The sequence below is a fragment of the Zootoca vivipara genome, chromosome 16, assembly GCF_965207765.1.
Source record: "Zootoca vivipara chromosome 16, rZooViv2.hap1.1, whole genome shotgun sequence".
Taxonomy (NCBI): domain Eukaryota; kingdom Metazoa; phylum Chordata; class Lepidosauria; order Squamata; family Lacertidae; genus Zootoca; species Zootoca vivipara.
In genome coordinates, this window is record NC_142599.1 from 34,382,268 (window position 1) to 34,399,761 (window position 17,494).

Genomic DNA, 17,494 nt, shown 5'->3' on the forward strand with positions numbered 1-17,494 from the left:
TGAAATAAGGATGGAGACATTGGTTGGCTTAACGTCGTCGTCCCCCCCCCGAGTTGTGATTCATGCATAGCTCACATCCTGATTGGCGCAGTGTTGCCAGGTCAAAACCTATGTGACCAATATCACGATATGGACTTCAAAGCAGTTTTGGACAGTATATTGATATATTGCCCAGCCCTACGCCAGATCTCTGGCCCGTGAGACTCCCCCTCAGGCCACACCCCTTGTCAGCTCTGCTCTGCATCATCCTTGAGTATTTCTACCTGCCTGGAATGTGTCCCTGAGTGCTGATAATGCCCCCTCCTTTCCTGGATGGAGAATGAGAAAGGGGTGTGCTTAGAAGCCAGCCAGCTGTAGAAAGCTAAAGCCTTGGTTCCACTGCCCACGTTTGCCTCTGGCCTGGTTCACATGGCCCCTGGAAGGTGGCCTAGGACAGAAGGTGGCCCTCGGGCTCAGAAGTGGTTCCCCACCCATCCTAACGCCTCCACTGACGCATGGCACATTACAGCTTAGCTGTATTTCTGGACATCGCCTCTCGCCCTCAGCCGGGTCTGATGGGCCTTTTCCAACATCACTTGGAGAGCACCAGATTGGGGGGAAGGCTGACCTGGAGCGACCCTCAAGCAGCGTTCAGAGAGCTGTCTCCCTCTCGCTGTATGTCTTGCAGTGATAACCCTACTTTTGTGAGTTGCTCGGGGCAGTGTACATGGTCTTCCCCTGCCATTTCATCTTCACAACAGCCCTGTGATGTAGGCCAGGCTCAGAGATCAGCTCCCCCAGTGGGAAGGTAAACGGTGTTTCCGTGCGCTGCTCTGGTTCTCCAGAAGCGGCTTAGTCATGCTGGCCACATGACCCGGAAGCTGTACGCCGGCTCCCTCGGCCAATAAAGCGAGATGAGCACCGCAACCCCAGAGTCGTCTGCGACTGGACCTAACAGTCAGGGGTCCCTTTACCCTTACCTCCCATCCTCAGGCACTGGACAAGACCACCTTGTCGGTTCAGAACCTGGGGGAATGAGGATTGCATGGCAATGCAGTGGGAGGGGTGGTGGAGAAGCGCAAGGCATTGAGTCAAGCATTCCCCTCCCTGGCTCAGCAAACAGAAGGCCACAGGGCATGAGCCTGCTTTCCTTTGTGCTGACAAGGGCTTGTTTGGCAGAAGGAGTTAGCTTTTCCTGATCTCTTGGCGCTGGGCCTCCTTGAGTGCCTTAAGCTCTCCTCCCCCTTTCTTCTTTGGCTCCAGGGCAGCCCTGGCCCTGTTCCCACGCCTGCCTGGCTGCCCAGGACACTTCTCTTCCCATCAGCTTCTTAATCTTTTGTCTGGCTCTTGTCCCCGGGATCGGGGGGGGGGCACTTGAAAAAGGGGGCCTGGCCCTGGCCGGGACTGGCTAGAACAGACGGGTCTGCAGGAAGTGACATTGGCAGTGGTGGAGCTCCGTGGAAAATTCCTAGGTTTCCCATCCAGCTCGCAAGGAGTGGTCCTAAAGGCTGCCAGTACAGCATTGATTGTGGCTGCCGATGCCTGCTGTATTGGGCTTGACGCCAGAGAGATGGTTGCAGGATTTGGGGCTCTTTAGTTTTGTGAAGAAGCGCTGGGAGAGCATGGTAGGGATATGCAAAAGAGAAGCTTTCCTCCCTCCGTCCCAATAAATTTAATAAATAATAATGCAGGCAACTCCCAATTTATATGGGGGTTATGTTCTGAGGCCTCGTGCATTTAGGTGAAATCGCGTATATTGCAAATACCCTCTTAAACCTCTGGAAACCCTTGAAAACCCCTATTAAGAATCCAGCAGCACTTATCAGACACCAAACTCCAGCAGTCTTCCCCTCTCAACCCCCTTCCTCAGACTCCAGCTTTCCACAGGCCTCAATGGTTGGCTCAAGGGCTTCTGGGGCTGCACTTGCAAAGGCTCACGGGATTGCCGGGCGCTGTTGTCGTGCCTTTTCGCCCTTCCTGGTCTCTTTTTGCTATTTTTTAATTTTGTTTCGACTACGTCAGACCAACACAGCTACCTACCTGCCATTTTTAAAGTCACTTAGGGTTTGGCGCTTGGTCGCATTCCAGTGGAACGTGTGTAAATTGGTCTTTGCCTGCTCTAGAACTCAAGGTTATTCAAAGAAGCCGAACGCTGGAAGATTTGGGGACAGACAAAAAGGAAGCATTTCTTTGCACGGCACGCAGTTAAGCTTATGGGATTCCCTCCCGCAAGAGGTAGCGACGGCTGCCAAGTTGGACGGCTTTCGAAAGAGGCTTAGACGAAATTCATGGCTGCTAGCCACGATGGCCGTGTTCTCCTTCCACTGTTGAAGGCAGTAAGCCTCTGAATACCAGTAGCTGGGAATCGCAAGCAGGGAAGTTGCTGCTGTGCTCAGGTCTAGTTTGGGGGAGGCTTCCTACAGACAGCTGGTTGGCCGTGGTGAGAACAGGATGCTGGTAAGGGGGTTGGGCTAGATGACCCTTGGGGACCCCTTCCAACTCTACAATTCTGTGATACTATGACTAGGTAGGACAATGGCCTGATCCAGCAGGGCTCCTCTTATGTTCTTATGGTAGCAGTAGAGGTTAAAGGTAAAGGACCCCTGGACGGTTAAGTCCAGTCAAAGGCGACCATGGGGTTGCGGCGCTCATCTTGCTTTCAGGCTGAGGGAGCTAGCGTTTGTTCACAGACAGCTTTCCGGGTCGTGTGGCCAGCAGCACTAAACTGCTTCTGGTGCAACAGAACACCGTGATAGAAACCAGAGCGCATGGAAATGTCACTTACCTTCCCGCCACAGCGGTACCTATTTATCTACTTGCACTGGCATGTTTTAGAATTGCTAGGTTGGCAGGAGCTGGGACAGAGCAACGGGACCTCACCCCGCCGTGGGGATTCGAACCACCGACATTCTGATTGGAAAGCCCAAGAGGCTCAGTGGTATAGACCACAGCGCCACCCACGTCCCACAGTAGCAGAACGGCACTTGTGACTTTGCGTATAGGCTCAGGTCCAGTGGGGAACCAGCAGTGGTGCAGGGGTTAGGAGCTGGGAGAGACCATGGTTCAAATCCCCGCCTGGCCATGAAACTTTCTGGGTGACCTTGGGCCAATCACTCACTTTCAGCCTGATCTACCTCAACAGGATTGTTACAAGGATAAAATGAGGAGGAATAAAACCACTTCATAGAATTGTAGGGCTGGAAGGGACCCTGTGGGCCGTCTGGTTCAAAAACACCTCCCCCCCCCCATATTCAGGAATCTCAACTATAAAGCATTCATGACATGGTCATCTAACCTTGAGCTTCTTGGAGAAAAGGCGGGATATAAATGTGATACTTGAATAAGTGGCAGCCTGTTTAGTTCTGAGGACCAGTATTTCAGAACGTACCTTGCTTGGCTTTGTGTCCCTATCCCAAATCCCAAAGAACCTGGCAAGTGAGAGAGAGCAAACAGTCTCTTTGTTTGTTTGTTTATGTATTTATTGCAAAGTCAGGCATGTGCGTTCTTGCTGCCAGATGCCTAGAATTCTTCTGTTCTGGAATAAGTTGTCAAAGATGCAAACTTTGATAATTTTGACTGAGATAACAAGAATGCCAGATACCTTTGCTTGCAGATATAGTCTTAATTCGCAGCACACAGCGATATCGCTGGATCTCCCTGGCCATCTTGCCTGTTCCGTCACCGCCCCTTGAATGAGATGTATAAGAACTTGGGAAGCTACCTTGTTTTGAGTCAGACTATTAGCTCAGCATTACTACACTCCAGGACATTCCCAGCCCTACCTCTCCTGGAGATGTCGGGGATCGAACCTGGGGCTTTCTGTGACCTTTCCCCAGAGTAGCCAGGAAAAGGCAGCAGCTGCCCAGATAAGCTCCTGCCATCTTGGTGGCCTTAACCTGGAGATTTCCAAACTTTTCATGTTGGTGACCCACTTTTTAGACATGCATGGTTTCGCGATAGTCATTCAGTTTTACTAGCAAACCGGAGGTTAAACTAGCCCCTTTCCAGCCCCGGGAGGAGTGTGGGGAGCGTTCCCATGACACACATACACACTGCTGCCGAAACACTAGCGTGTCGTGACACAGGGTTTGGAAAGCTCTGCTTTAACCTTTGCCACTGACACACACAAACACACAGAGACACTTACACCCCATTGGAAAGGTGATTCTAAGCCTTGCTTGGATTAATGTCACACCTGCGGCGACAGATTGTCATGTAAGCTGCGGCGGCAGGTTCTTTTTAAAGCTCCATATGGCACAGCCTGATGTGTCCTCCTGCAGCTTGAAAGACGGTAGACGGTTGATGCTTTCTGCTTTTCGCTGAGATAGAGCTGGGAGTAGGAGATAGAGCTGGGAGATAGGAGTAACGGGCAGGGTTCCCTTGGGTTCCCTTGCATTCGTGGAAGGGCTTTTTCTGTCCAGCGGCATCCCTTGAGGTCTTTGCTGGGTGCTTACAAAGCCCCAACACATTCACTACCCCCTTGGCCATGAAGGGGCGTGGACGGTTGCCTCTAAAAAGGACACAGAGCTGAAGCAGGAAGTTGGGAAGAGCGGCATAATTTCCCCACTTCCTATCTCAGGTCTGTGTCGTTTTTCGACTCGAGTTCCTTGAAAAAAGGAACCTTTGCCCAGATCCCTTGGATAAGTGATTGGGAGGGGGGCTTTCTTTCTGTCTCTTGGGGTGTGGGGCGCTGCTAATCCACGTAATGGGGAGGAAAGTGAGTGCTGGACGTCAGCGGCACTTGCACAAGCCTCCACCTATGGTCCTAAATTGGTTGGAGACCCCTATGCTAATGGACGAGGAGGGGGAGGCGGTGCAATCTTTTGCCATTTCCTCTCTGCTTCTCACCCCTGCACGACTCCTTGGGATCTATTCTGGGCAAGGCTCGGACAGAGCCAGCAGCGTGCGTTCCTCGGGGCAGCATTCCCTGTGGGCTCGCAGACGCAGTGGCGAGATGTTAATCTTGTCTTGTCGCAGACACCTCTAAAGAGGGATTAAGCCAGTTCATGACAGAGGCTGATTTGACCTCTCTCCTGAGACTTGAACCTCCATGTCCGGAAGCAGTCTACCCCAGAGTTCCAGGCTGCAGGAACAAATAGCAAAAGAAGGGGAGGAGGGAGATGGCTGATACAGAGCCCATCTAGCTCAGTGCCAGGGACAGCCAGCGCTGCGCTGCACCCGGCTGTTGGACTCCAATTCTGGTCAGCCTTAACAGATAGCCAGCGGTCAGGGATGCTTGGAGTCGTAGTCCACAGCCTTTGGAGGCACAGGCACACATACACACACATTCACACACATTCACACACACACACACACACACACACACACACACACACACACACACTGGCTCCCTCTGGTCTGTGCTGGCCAGCCCTAGCTCCTCCAGGCTTTTTGCCTCTCATTGCCCTTGCTGTGACACTCCCTCTGATGCAGCTGTGTCCAAGGCTCCCCCCACCACCACTCTGGAGGCTGACTTCTGACCAGGGTGGAGTGTTCTGCCTTCCCCTCCGGTCCTCTTAAACCCTGGCAAGCACCGTGCTTTCCAAGCTTTTCCTACCTTATAATTTTGGGTCCTGCTTCCTCCTTTCGTCCCACTGCTGCCGGCCCTGAGTTTTTTGCAGCGGCTGGTCGGGGAGCTGCCAGCCTGTTCTGGTGGGCTGTGGTGGGTGGGTCGCGGGGCAGGCTACACAAAGAAGGAGGGACTGCAACCACCGGGTGGGCAACAGGCTGAACCGGGACAGGAACGTAAGAGCTGATTGGTTCAGGCCAACGGTCCATCGAGTTCAGCATCCTGGACTAAACCTGGACACTCCTTGCTGAGGCAGGAATTGGATTCAAAATACGAAGGAGATCTGGGTGGTGGCTAAACCGTGTTTCCCAGTGTCTTGGGGGCATTCCAGTGTTTTGTGGTTGCTGCCTCTTTCATGGAGAAAGGCTGCGGCTTCATTCTGCTTGGCAGGCAGAAATGGACTCAGAGTTGCCTTGCCTCCCTGCTTGAAAATGACCCCTCAACAGAGATTCCCCCCCCTGTGGAAACCCTCTCTTGAAATGTCTCCAGACGCCCTAAATTGGGTTGACATCTGTGCATCACATTGACTTGGTTTTCCAGAAGCTAAAAACAATTTGATTGAAACATGGCGTTTGGGGGGAGAGGCGGGAACCTGAAGTGCCCTCAATGTGGTTTAAACATTGCATTCATTCAGAGGAAATGATGGGCTTAGGTTTGAAGTAGTACACCCATGTAAATTAACAAGACTTTTAGTTGGCTTCGTCCATTAAATTCAGTAGGTCTGCTCTTCGGTAATAAGGCATGGTAGCTCAATAGCAACTTAAATGTTTGTTTTAGGTTTTTTGTAAAGTGCTTAGCAGGGGTCAGCAAGCATTTTCCACAGGGGGCCAGTCCACTGTCCCTCAGACCTTGTGGGGGGCTGGACTATATATATTTTGGGGGGGGGAATGAACGAATTCCTATGCCCCACAAATAACCCAGAGACGCATTTTAAATAAAAGGACGCATTCTACTTATGTACTGTAAAAACATGCTGATTCCTGGACCGTTCGTGGGCCGGATTTAGAAGGCGATTGGGCTGGATCCGGCCCCTGGGCCTTAGTTTGCCTACCCATGGCTTAGCGCAGGCATAGGCAACCTTGGCTCTCCAGATGTTTTGGAACTACAACTCCCATGATCCCTCACCACTGGCCCTGTTAGCTAGGGATCATGGGAGCTGTAGTTCCAAAACATCTGGAGGGCCGCAGTTTGGGGATGCCTGTTTTGGAACTACAACTCCCATGATCCCTGACCACTGGCCCTGTTAGCTAGGGATCATGGGAGCTGTAGTTCCAAAACATCTGGAGAGCCAAGGTTGCCTATGCCTGGCTTAGAGGTTTGTTTCAAAACAAAATACAGATTTTGTTAAATAAAAACACCCTTCCGTACATGGCCTTTTTTTACAGGGCGCATGGAGAGGTAGAAGTAAACTTAACCAATCCGGGGATGTTCTGTCTATTTACTTATTGCAATTTTATCCCGCCGCCTTCTCTCCAAGGAAGCTCAAGGTAGCATGCACTGTTCTCCTCTCTCATGTAATCCCAGAACAACCCTGTGAGGTAGGTTAGGCTGCAGAGGCATTGACTGGCTTCCAAGTCCACACCCAGTGAGCTTTTGCTGCTGAACTGTGGTCTCCAGGTCGCAGCTTGATGAGTCATAGGTGGGGATATAGGCGTGAATACAAATACGCGCATTTGTATCCTTCCTTTTATTTGTTTTGGCTGAGTAGTACGTGATTGAATTTTGTGAGGTATTATACCAAGGCAGGAAATGTGGGCCATTTTATAACGCTTACTCAGAATTTCGCCGCTTGTGGAAGTCGGTTTTGTAATCCTTGAGGGAAATTATATCTGTGTATCTCTTGCATATTAATACTTCCTTGCGTCGGTCACTAAAGAAAGCTAACTGCAACTTGAAGGGTTAGGTGGTGAACCGAAGGATTAGATGAATTGAGAAAAATGAAATTTGGAACTAATTAACGGAGTCCTTTGTTTTGATTATAGGTTATAGAAAACAATGTACAGGACCCACTAACGTTAGATATTATAGTAGATCCAGTGTCTTGTTAAATAGGAGATTATTAATCCTACTTGTGGAATGTATTGTGTTTTAAAAGAAATGTAATCTGAATCCCGAAATACTATTTTTTGGGGGGGATGTATGTTTATGCTTAAATGTATACCCTAATCAATGTTATTTTTGTAATGCAGTTTGGTATGGAAGATAAAAACATCTTTTTAAAAAAAGTACAAGCAACAACTTAGTTGTTGGGCTGGCTTTGCTGTTCATTTAATAAAAATAGGTAACAATTATATCTTTGCTTTTTAAGGAGCAGCAGAAAATATCCTATTATGGAAAAGTTCTGTTGCAAGTCGCTTCCTGCTGGAAAGCTTGCCTGTCTTGGGATTGTCAGCGGCGCTGAGTCTTTCAGGCAGCAAGAGCAGTGATAAACCTTAAGCAATAGCAAGCTGTTTCCCAGCAAAAATAAGAGCCTCCTGGATTTTTGGGCAAGGATAGTGGGAGTCGTAGTCCAGCAGCATCTGGGTGGCCAGCAGTTCCCCACACCTGTCATTAAAAAAAAACAGTTTGCAAAATGACATATATTCTGGACACATCTTAAAAATCAGAACATTTTAGGAAGATGCAGCAACGGAAATTGCAGTAGTAACAGGCTATACTTTACCAACAGGTCCTCTTTATTTAACTTTCTGGATATGTTAAAGAAGCTATACTAACAGAGGACAGGGAATTAATAACACCACATCGCTTGACTTCTGCCATTATTATTATTGTCGAAATGTGTGTGGGGGGGTGGAGATTAAAACACTATGCATGAGGGAATGGGTAACTAAGACCTGGGTCATAAAATGCAAGTTTTAAGCTTGCACATATTTGGTTAGAACCGGAGAGGGTAGACAGCAAGAAAATGTATTCATGGAGAAATGGGAGTCTTTTTTTTTTATAATGTACCGTACTGGAGCAATACGGTACAGGAACATGTAAGCCCATTTGTGCTACTTGGAAGCGTGTAATAACAATCTGTTGTACTTGGTCTTGGTATGGAAATTTGTCCTGCTGTGTTCACTTCTATGTTCACTTCTGGAGATCCTTTTTTTTAAAAAAATAAAAAACTTATATATTTTTGGTGTGTGTTATTTTGTTAGGTTAAAAATTATATTTTTTTAAAAAAGATTGCAAGTGAAATGGAGGTGGGGAGTTGTTTCTCTGCCTGGAGAGATGCTGCTAGTTGGAAGTAGAGACAGTTCTGACTGTGACAGTGCGAAAAGTAGCTGCCTCCATCCCTACCGTGCCCACTTTTGCACATGGCCCTGCCCGCCACTATTGGAAGATTGCCTTTAAGGAAATACTAAGCCTCAGGCTGAAATTGCTTCTCCCAACCCTTGTCTTAAGCCCTATTGCTAAACACTGCATCTTAAGAAAGCCAGAGGTGGTTTGAATGAGATTCCAGCCGGCACAGCATTCTTAAGGGCTAGAAACTTGTGTTTTCTTAAATGGGGTGGGGAACAAACGAGTCCATTCCAATGTATTCCAATGCCCACATCTGTGTTTTCTCCCTTCCTCTCCAGGCTGAGGCAGAAGTAGCATCCTTGAACCGCCGCATTCAGCTCGTGGAGGAGGAGTTGGACCGGGCCCAGGAGCGCCTCGCGACAGCCTTGCAGAAGTTGGAGGAAGCCGAGAAAGCTGCAGATGAGAGTGAAAGGTAAGTGGGTGCGTTTGCAAGAGTAAGGGGCTCCTTAGAGCTTGTTTGCACTGTATAAACTGTGTGGGTGTTCAGGTGGGTGGGTGTCACAAAACTGAACCCCCACCCCTCAGTGTGTGTTTCCATACATGTAACCGGGGAGCAGGTTAGGCCTTTCTCTGGCATTGCTAGTCTTCTGTGTGCCGGAGGTGTTCTTGTTTTGGAGAGGCCTCAGCCACACGTGTCCTCAAGGCCTTTCTGTGGACTAGGAATGCGGATGAATGTCCCGTCTTGGATGCTGACGACCCCTTCTTCCCCCGTTCTCTCTCAGAGGCATGAAGGTAATTGAGAACAGAGCCCTGAAAGATGAAGAGAAGATGGAGCTGCAGGAGATCCAGCTGAAGGAGGCCAAGCACATCGCTGAGGAGGCCGACAGGAAGTACGAGGAGGTGAGAAGCCACAGCGGATGCGCCTCGACCAAGCAGGATTGAGCTCCTTCCTCATGACACACAGGGAGTTCAGTCCTGCTTTCTGTGGCTGCACCTCTCCCTGCCCCACATTTGATGCCATAGGCAGGCAGGGACCCCCCCCCCCCAATGTGTGCAGACTTTTTCAGAGGTGTTTTAAATATACAGTTCTACCTTGGTTTTCAAACAGCCTAGTTCTCGAACGTTTTGGCTCCCAAATGCCGGAAGTGAGTGTTCCGGTTTGCAAACAAATTTTGGAAGGCGAACGTCCTACGGGGCTTCCGATTGGCTACCGGAGCTTCCTGCAGCCAATCAGAAGCCGAACGTTTTGGAAGTCAAATGGTCTTCCGGAACGGATTCCATTCGACTTCCGAGGCACAACTATACACAGTTCTACTTAAACATGCGGTGCCTCGAAACATAATCCCCACCTAAATTGAGGTGAGGAGTTGCCTGTATGATGTCATGTGTGGGGCAGGAGGTTTTAGAAAAAAAACTGCTTTGTGGTCCAAATGTGGAAGCCTGGTGGCCTGACCAGGCTGGAGGGTTCCCCACCTTCTTTTTATTTATTTCAAATTACTACTATTATTTATTAATTATTGCTTGCTTTTTTAAAAAAGCAAGGTAACTCGAAGCAACTAACACTATATAAACAGACACATCCAGTAAAACCAGCATAAAAGAAAAATATATATATACAGTGGTACTTCTACTTACGAATTTAATGCGTTCCGAATGCACATTCGTAAGTAGAAAAAAATTGTAAGTCGAATCCCATAGGAATACATTGGGAGAAAAAATTCGTAATTCGAAGCAACCCTATCTAAAAATTCGTAAGTAGAAAAAACCCTATCTAAACCGCATCCAAGATGGCGGACGGAGCTCCATTCATAAGTAGAAATATTCGTAAGTAGAGTTATTCGTAAGTAGACGTACCACTGTATATAAGACAATCCTGCTTTTTAAAAGGCACGTTTAAAACATCTCACTCACTCAAGGAGGCCACCGATGATTCAGAACCAAAGGCCTGGCACAAATGAACAATCGCAGGGTGTGGGTCAGTTTATATGGGGAGAGGCGGCCGATGAGGTATTGGTGTCCTGAGACGTATAAATGATTTTAATCTTGTGTTCTTAAATGGTTGGAAACCTGCCCTGGGATTAATGCTATTAGGTTCATTAGCTGTCCTCCATCAGAAGGTCCCAGGGCAGGTTGCAGCAATATGAAATACAGCATTAAAAACAGTTTAAAACAGCTAGAGTGAGTCCACATAGGCCAAAGGCCAGTTTACAGAGGCATATGTTCAGTGTACGATGATAGCCGTGCAGTGAAGGTACCAGGCGCATCTCTTTCGGGAGAGGAAAGCCACAATTCATGGCGAAGGGCAAGGTAGCAAATCCAATTGACAATATATTATTTCCTCCTCCTCCCAGGTTGCCCGGAAGCTGGTCATCATCGAAGGTGATCTGGAGCGTACAGAGGAGAGAGCTGAGCTGGCAGAATCGTGAGTGTTTCTTCCTCCTCTCTCTTGCTCTCTCTCTTTTTCTCTCTTTGCATGAGGCACCCTGCTGCATGGAAGCTTTTAACACGAGCGAGCTCAGCTTAAAACTCCCTGTTAGACAAGGCCCAGAGTGTGGGGCGAAGGTTAGAGGCAGCCTCTGCTGGCTAGAAGGAATTTTGGCTCTCCACTTTTCCGTTCTCCCTCTCTTTTTAGTGGGAACTCTTATCTGGTTTTTTATGGCAGGGGGTATGGTGGCTTTAAAACACACACACACACACACCTTTAGATTCTTTCCTGTGTGTAGAGGTGAGCATCTGTTAGTCCCTCTGAAGGGTGGTATTTAGGTTGAGGGACTTAGACCTTCATTGTGGCCACATTCACACCATACATTGAATGCAGTCCCGTACCACTTTAAGCAGTCCTGGCTTCCCACAAAGAATTCCTGGAGCTGAGAGTTGTTAGGAGACCTCTGTATTCTTTGTGGAGAGCTACAATTCCCAGAGTTTCCTGAGCAGAGGGTTTGATTGTTAAACCACTCTGGAAATTGTAGCTCTGTGGGGGGAATGGGGAGGGGGGGGTTGTCTCCTAACAACTCCCAGCACCCTTAACAGTCATGGCTTTCTTCCGCAGAACCCTGGGAACTATCGTATGTTAAGTGTACCGAGGGTTGTTAGAAGAGTTCCCATCCCAGAGCTACAATTCCCAAAGCGGTTTAGCAGTCAATCCCTCTTCCCAGGGAACTCTGGGAAATAATAGCTCTGGGTGGGCCATGGGGATCTCCTAAGAATTCTCAGCACCCTTATTATTATAATAATAATTTATTATTTGTACCCCGTCCATCTGGCTGGGTTTCCCCAGCCACTCCGGGCGGCTTCCAACAGAGATTAAAAAAATACATTAAAACACCAGTCATTAAGAACTTCCCTAAACAGGGCTGCCTTCAGATGTCTTCTAAACATCAGGTAGTTGTTTATCTCTTTGACATCTGATAGGAGGGCATTCCACAGGGTGGGCACCACCAACGAGAAGGCCCTCTGCCTGGTTCCTCGCAGTAAGGGAACCACCAGAAGGCCCTCGGCACTGGATCTGAGTGTCCAGGTAGAATGATGAGGGTAGAGACGCTCCTTCAGGTATACCTTAGCAAATGACAGCTCCCAGAATCCTTTGGGAGAAGCCCTGAGTGTTCAAAGTGGTATCGTTGCACTTTCAGTGTGTAGCGCGATCATGGCCCGTGTTAGGAAAAAGTGGAACAGAGGTGATTTCATCATATTGGTGTGAGATACACACTGGCGCCCACAGTGAGATTTTAAAAAACAGACAATAATTTAAAAGCACCTTGGTGTCAGTCATGTCAGGCGCCATACCCAAGGTCAGCACAGAAGCACCAAAAATCCTCCTTTGCCCCAGCGGCAAATACAGAACGCCAGACAGATCTCCCGCAGCAGGACCTTCCAGTGTCGGGTCACAATAACGGGCCTTGTTCCTCCCAACCCCCACTGCACATATCTCAGAAACAGGCGAGACTTGTGGTGAGCCCACCCCCTGGTCCACTTGTTTAAGATCATTTGGGGTTTATTCATTGCATTTGAACACGGCTGGGCCACCCGGCTACAGTCTTTCAGATGCCTGTCTGGGGGCTCCTTCTCATCTGCTTCACATCTGGGGTGCTGATGTGATGGATGGGGGGGGGGCTAAGAGGAGGAAACGTGACAGTCTGCAAAGAATGTCAAGCATGCTTCTAGGTCCTGGCAAGGCCACATTTGGGGGGGGGGAACACACATTGTGATACTCACTGCCCCCAGCAAGAGTTTTGCCCCTTGCCAAAAAACGAGCGAATTATCCACAGCTGCCTGATAAGGACAGGCCTGCCGTTTTTGCAAGACGGCTGAAATATGTTCCCTGCAAGCGCTATTAATGCCATATGTTGTTTTCCTTTGTCCCACGTTCCCTTTAAAAATATTAATTTGGGAGTCTGAGATCCTACTTCACAAGTTAGCCTCGGAGAGAATGCTGTTAGGGTAACTGGAAACCATTTACTTCAGAATTTGAGCTCTGCCTGTCTGTGAGGTGAAGTTCCCACCACAGTAGTAGGTTTTACCCTCTAAAATATAATAAACACACTGGGGGCACATCTAATGCCGTAAGACGGTATCTGCGACTAGTTTCCCTTGTTTCTCCTCACGGAAAGCTGTGTGTTTCTGCGTCCCCATTTGCACCGCACATTTAAAGCTCTGTGATACCACTTGAAGCAGCCCTGACTTCCCTCAAAGAATTCTGGGAACTCTAGTTGGTTAAGGGTGCCGAGAGTCGTTGCCCCTCGCAATTCCCAGAATTCCCTGGGAAGAAGAGGGAGTGAATGCTAAACCTCTCTGGGAATTGTAGCTCTGTGAATTGGGGAATTGTGGAGGGGTGCCTCTTAACATCTCTCTGCACCCTTAACAAAACTACAGCTCCCAGAATCCTCTCCCCCAATTCCTGGCACCTTTTGCTGAACCAGAATTCCCAGCATCCTTTTATTGGGCTGAACTGTTACCAGTGGCATTGCTGTAAAAACTTGACGCTCGTTTGCCATATAGACGTGCACTCAGGGCTACACTCACTAAGTGTTGCACGCTTGTGCTTGTTGTGTGTAGATCTCTTGTACAGGGCCTAACTGCACACCAGCCCTCTCCTCCTTTTCCTCACCAGCCCCCCCCCAGCCACCCTCTCACTGTAGTGCTCACATCTTTGTTCCCCTGGGGCCGGCCGCTCTGCCTTTCTCTCCTTCACCGACTACAATTATGCAGAAGATCTTACAAAGCTTCCCCATGTGGTTCCTGGTAGCAGGGAAGGGAGGTTGTGTTCCGGGAGAGTGTCTCATCTTTATGGTTGAGCCCATCACCATCGCCCTTCTCCAGCTGCGGAGCATGAGAAGCAGATGGGCTGGAGACGCATGGCTCGGCAGCGTGCTCAGGGCATGGAAACAGCCTCCCCACGGAGCTAAAATGGGCTTCTGCATCAAGGTGGGGGGCCCTGTGGCCCAGATGTTGTCGGGCTCCTCTGCCTTCCATCATCCCAGGCCATTGGGCTAAGCTGGCTGGGTGCTGATGGGAGTTGTAGTCCAGCAACAACCGGAGGACCACAATTCTCTCCCCCCCCCACCCACAAAAAAACCCTGCTCTACATTGTGAGCTTTTCATTACCTCCTGTGTGGTTCCTGGCTGGAAATAATCCCCTCTCAGTTGGGACTGTATGACTGTATGTATCCCACCTTAAAAAAACCAACACCAACCACCTAAAACTGCAAAATGCAAAACTATCTGAATTTGAAACCACATGCAAACCTGCCCCCCAAACACACACACACACACACACACACACACACACACACACACAGGTAGTGTGTGTTTTTTTCTTGTGCAAAATGTCTGCATTTTGCCAGCTTTGCAGACCCATACAGCCTTGTCTAAAACACAAGGGGAATCTTATTTTAAACCCGCCTGCACTCTCGCAGACTCCCTTGGCTGACGCTCGGAGGGATGTCTGCGGAGGTGGCCAGGCTGCAGCTTTAGAAGCTCTCTTCACCGCCACACTTCTGGGCCTGGTGTACCAGGTCTACTCAGGAAACATTCCCTGCCTGGCATGAGGCTATAGAATTGTTCCATCTCTCCCCCCCCCCTTTGTAAAACCTCTTTCCTTACCCCGCCAAGCATGCATGTTGTGACAGACTTTTTTTTTTTCTCCCCCCACCCTTTTTATGGCTCTGCTTTGTGTATGTGTGTGTCTGTCCATTTCCGTTGCTGCTCCTTTTGCCCCCAACCCAACCCAACACCCCGTCCGAACTTGTGCCTGCCGACGCGGCCCTGCCTTTCTAAACAGCCGTTGCCGGGACCAGGATGAGCAGATCCGGTTGATGGACCAAAACTTGAAGTTCCTTGCTCAGGCTGAAGAAAAGGTACTAACCCGTCCTGCCCCCCCTCCCAGTCTCCGGCTCCATTGAATGCCCGTGCTGCTCCCCATTTCTTTCCCCCTAAACAGAAAAAAAACCAGAAGAAAGCTCCTTCAAGCGCATTTCTCCTCTCGCTACCTCAATACGCTTTGCTTGCTCTCTCTGTATTTTCTCTCTCTGTCTCCAACGAGCTTCATTTTACTTTTCCTGCCGAGCAGGTTGTGGCTGCTGGGGCCCTGCTCCGTGGCACAGCAGCTTCCTTCAGGATGACAGTGAGGCCTAATGGATTCCACGTCAAGGTTTCCACCCTGGACCCAGAGCCTACCAGGCAGCTTTTTGCTGCAGCTTGCGGGCTGTGTAGTCGTGCTTGTGTGTCTGTGCAAAAATCCCCGTTCCTGGTGTTTTATTTACTGAACTTAATAGTCAGTAATAATCTTTTACTGAACTTATTAGTTGCTTTAAAAATAAAAAGTAACTCAAAGTATCTGAGAATGAACACATACATGAAAACCAGCATAAAAAAAACTGTAGAAAAATTCCAAACATACTCATGATTTTTTTTTAAAGGAAGGATTTAAACACCCCACCCACTCAAGAAGGCCACGGATAGTAGAAGTCTTGGTAGAAAATAGGTACCCAAAGCTATTCAGTTGATGGCGCCAGTTGAGCCTCTCAGGGGAGAGCATTCCGCAAAGCAGGGAGCCACCACTGAAAAGTCCCTGATATCGTGTTGCCGCCCTCCGGACCTCCTGGCGGGGGCGAGCGTATGGAAAAGGGCCTCAGGTGGCCCCGGGGGTTGAGTGCCAATTCATTCCATTCAATAATTTGTTATGTTTCTATGCCGCTATTCTCTCACACGAGTCACAAAGCGGCTCACAAGCAATAAATAACAACAATAGAATGTCACAATTATAGAATAATTAACAAATTGTCAGTCAATGGCTTCTGGACACCATGGACGATGGGTGTTGTAGTCCCAATGACTGACCACTTTTTTTTTTAAAGGCTTTATTATAGGTCAGAGACAACACATTAAATTGTGCCCAAAAATGAACTGGAAACCGGCACAGATGTAGCAAACAAAACTCAGAGCAGTTCAGACGTCGCCAGACTTCAAGCCTATAATACAGGCTTCCTCAACCTCGGCCCTCCAGATGTTTTTGGCCTACAACTCCCATGATCCCTAGCTAGCAGGACCAGTGGTCAGGGATGATGGGAATTGTAGTCTCAAAACATCTGGAGGGCCTGCTATAATAAGTACACACACACAGAATTCCTACGTTACCCGATTTACAGAGCCTGCAAGGTGTTGTGTCTGACTGGTGCCTGGGTCCTGAAAACTTTTCGTCTCCCGTGGACGGGGAGCCATTGTTGGCCTTGTTAGGCCCCTCTCCTGAAGTCTCTTCGATTCATGGATTCACTCTTTTCTCTTTCTCTCCTGTCCTTCTTTCTCTCCCTTTCCCATCCATTATTTCTCTCTCTCTCTCCCTCTCTCCTTTTCCCGCCCTCCTCGGCAAACACACTGCAGCAAATGCTCGGAGCTGGAAGAGGAGCTGAAGAATGTCACCAACAATCTCAAGTCCCTTGAGGCTCAGGCTGAGAAGGTAGGGCTGGCTATTCTCCTCCCCACTGTAGCTGGAGGAATAGCCTTTGCCTCCCACCCCCGATAATGCTTCGGGGTTTACTCAGTTGAAACCTGAAAAGTATATAATGGAGACATCAAGAGGCCCTATATAGATTCATAGAACTGAAGGGGGACCCCAAGGGTCATCTCATCAAACCCCCTGCAATCGCAGCTGAAGCACCCATGACAGATGACCACCTGGGGTTGTACATGAGCCATTGGCCTGATCCAGCGGGGGCCCAATCTTGCATTCTTTCGTTAAGAACTAAAACGCTCACAAGCGGCGGCAGGGAGCCTAACCTGAATGAAGCCCTTGGCAATATTCCTGTTGCATGCTCGCTGCTGAAATGAATGGCAAGCGGGCACCCCATTAAAATGTCTCCGGAGGCTGTTCCACAGTCTGGCTCCTCCTCCTCTTCCTCCTGAGAAAGCCTTGCCCTCGTAAGCCATCTGCCTGAGCCCAGGGCAGGATGTGCAGAGCAGCTCCTTTGGGGCCCAGGAGGCAGAGAAGCGCCGGGAGCGGAAGAAGGGTCAGATCAGTGAAAAGTGTTGCTTGCAGAAGGGTCTTGGGTTCGATCCCCAGCTCCTCCAGTTAAAAAGGATCAGGTGACGGTGGTGCAGTGGTGACCCTAGGGAGCTGCTGCCAGTTGAGTAGAGATGATACTGGGTTGGTGGGGCAAGATTTCTGGTTATAAGGCAGCTCCCTGTGTTCTGGAATCGAGGCATGTGGCTCTTTTTTGGGGAGAC

General features: G+C 49.1%; 1 protein-coding gene across 23 annotated transcripts in view; it reads left to right on the forward strand.

Annotated features, from left to right (window-relative positions):
- TPM3 (tropomyosin 3) overlaps positions 1–17,494 on the forward strand; it is a 65,266-nt gene that overhangs the window by 29,721 nt on the left and 18,051 nt on the right. For 12 of the 23 annotated variants that reach the window (XM_060269659.2, XM_060269657.2, XM_060269656.2 and 9 more), the window contains 4 exons: positions 9,115–9,248; positions 9,559–9,676; positions 11,128–11,198; positions 15,054–15,129. In XM_060269659.2, coding sequence (XP_060125642.1) covers positions 9,115–9,248; positions 9,559–9,676; positions 11,128–11,198; positions 15,054–15,129 — 399 coding nt within the window. Of the gene's footprint in view, positions 1–9,114; positions 9,249–9,558; positions 9,677–11,127; positions 11,199–15,053; positions 15,130–16,651; positions 16,728–17,494 lie in introns of all 23 variants that reach the window. The other 11 variants (XR_015947490.1, XR_015947491.1, XM_088659705.1 and 8 more) reach the window with 1 other exon arrangement.